The 2029-nt window shown below is 30.4% G+C and overlaps 1 protein-coding gene across 7 annotated transcripts in view; it reads left to right on the top strand.

The window, feature by feature from the left end:
* Positions 1-950: 950 nt before the first annotated feature.
* LOC106690625 (zinc finger autosomal protein-like) overlaps positions 951-2029 on the top strand; it is a 19353-nt gene continuing 18274 nt past the window's right edge. For all 7 annotated transcript variants that reach the window (XM_067045313.1, XM_067045314.1, XM_067045317.1 and 4 more), the window contains exons 1-2: positions 951-1006; positions 1511-1570. In XM_067045313.1, coding sequence (XP_066901414.1) covers positions 994-1006; positions 1511-1570 — 73 coding nt within the window. In that variant the 5' untranslated portion in view covers positions 951-993. The remainder of the gene's footprint in view (positions 1007-1510; positions 1571-2029) is intronic.

Consider the following 2029-nt stretch of genomic DNA (forward strand, 5'->3'; position numbering starts at 1 on the left):
AATCACCATTTTTCTGATAAACAGAAAAGGAAAAAATGAATGGAGTTAAAAATACTAGAGGTAAATAATAATAATAACATGGTATAAGTTAGTTTGTTAACTACTTACGGATAAAGCGCTCAGGCAAACAAAGGTTAGAGAGGAGAGAAATAGGGCGGAAGTCATTAAGTGAAGAAGGATTTGGGATTTTATTTAATGGTCGAACTAAAGCGGTTCTCCAACGAGAAGCAAATGTGGTATTTTGTAAGGTAAAATTGTATATATGATAAAGTACGGAAATAAGGACTGGGAGACAGGATTTAATCAACCTAACAGGAATGTTGTCCGGTCCATGATCGTTGGTGTGGGATCTTAAAATGGTGGCTATTAGTTCTTCGTAAGATAAGAGGGAAAAAAGAAGTTATCAGGATTTAAGTTGTTATTTAGAATAGCAGGAAAGATTGATTGATCATTAGCATGGCATCTGAAAAGGTTGTTAAGATCGTCAGGTGTTATACACTGCTAATATTGTAATCCTAAATTTATTAAGAAATATAGAAGGCATATGTTCATATACCCATGTATGTTTTCCTCGCCATATTGTGTGCTTGTACCTAGTGCGAGTGAACTGTACTGAGAAGAGTTTATGAGTAATAAAAAACATTGTCTCTCGAATCTAGTGTTATTTATTAACCAACATACACAATAATTGATAGTTTGTTACTGACACTGTTATTCAAACTAAAAAAATAGTAACTGCTCGGATCATACCAAATTTGTTCTATATTATAATTGATGAGTGATAGTGCAAGAAGCCCTTGTGAGTTTATAAATGTACAATTGCATCAAAGCCTTTTATCAACATAGTCATAAAAGAAATACTACACTTTAAAATTTAAGAAATGTTGAGATAAAACAACTTTATGTTGTTATGATGTTTTGACCTCTTTGGCGTCGCATGGTGGCTGGAGGAGCAGTTGGGAAGGTTATTATTATTGGGATTGGACTTGAAGCATGGTCCTGTCAGGTATTTAGAAGTGCATTTCGTATATATTTCATATTTTGCCATTTGAATTTTAAGTTTTATTAATTTTACTATTGTTTTGTTTGTTTGAATAATGATGTCTTTCCTTTAATATATGAACTGACTGATGTGATAAAAGACATAGCTGTTTATGTTTAGCCCCATTGCACTTTTTTAGTATTTTTGAGTATACTTCTTTTTTATTTTATTTTTTATAAATAATGTAATCTGGCAATGATTATTGAAAGTAGCTGGATGTTAAAATATATATATATATACATTTAATTTTGTGCCCAAACAATAAAACTGATTGTTGAAGTTGGTAATTTATGTAAAGATTTACCTGGTTAGTTGTTAAAACAACAAATATTTGTTTGCACATTATTATTTAGTTGACTATTAATTGTTGCCCATGGACTGATGATGAACTGAGTTTCTAATTGTACAATATTTAGATTCCTATATTATAGTAATGTCTTGAATCCTATATACATCTTGTATTTTCAGGTGCATCTAGTTTTAGTCTCTCTGTACTGGAAGATATGGCCAATCAAACAAAATCCACTTGTAAGTTTGTTTTTTTAAACCTTTTACATAGTTTTATAGGATCGTTATGATTTTTAAACCTTCTTGGTGTTGATATTAGGCTGTTCCATTGCAGAATATATTTTAGACTGTTCTATTTAAATATTAACATATACTCAATTAATTCATTGTCAATTTGAGAAGTTTTACCAATGATGAATGCCATAGTACATCCATTTTATTGTTATTTTTTATTATCATAACAATTTGATTAAGCCTTTTCCTTTACATATTTCTAGCCCCTACACACGGTGTATTTACTACATAATATAGATACTAGAACTTTAATATTTAATATATAGGAAGATGGCCAGGGTTGCGGTCAATAGTGAAACAAAAATAGTTTACAACTATTTATTTTCCAACGTTTCGCCCCACTTTGCAGGGCTTCATCAGGGCTAAAAAGATATAAAATGAAACAATGATAAGATAAAATGATAG

The sequence above is a fragment of the Halyomorpha halys genome, unplaced genomic scaffold, assembly GCF_000696795.3.
Source record: "Halyomorpha halys isolate HHAL.00 unplaced genomic scaffold, Hhal_1.1 Scaffold1781.1, whole genome shotgun sequence".
NCBI lineage: Eukaryota > Metazoa > Arthropoda > Insecta > Hemiptera > Pentatomidae > Halyomorpha > Halyomorpha halys.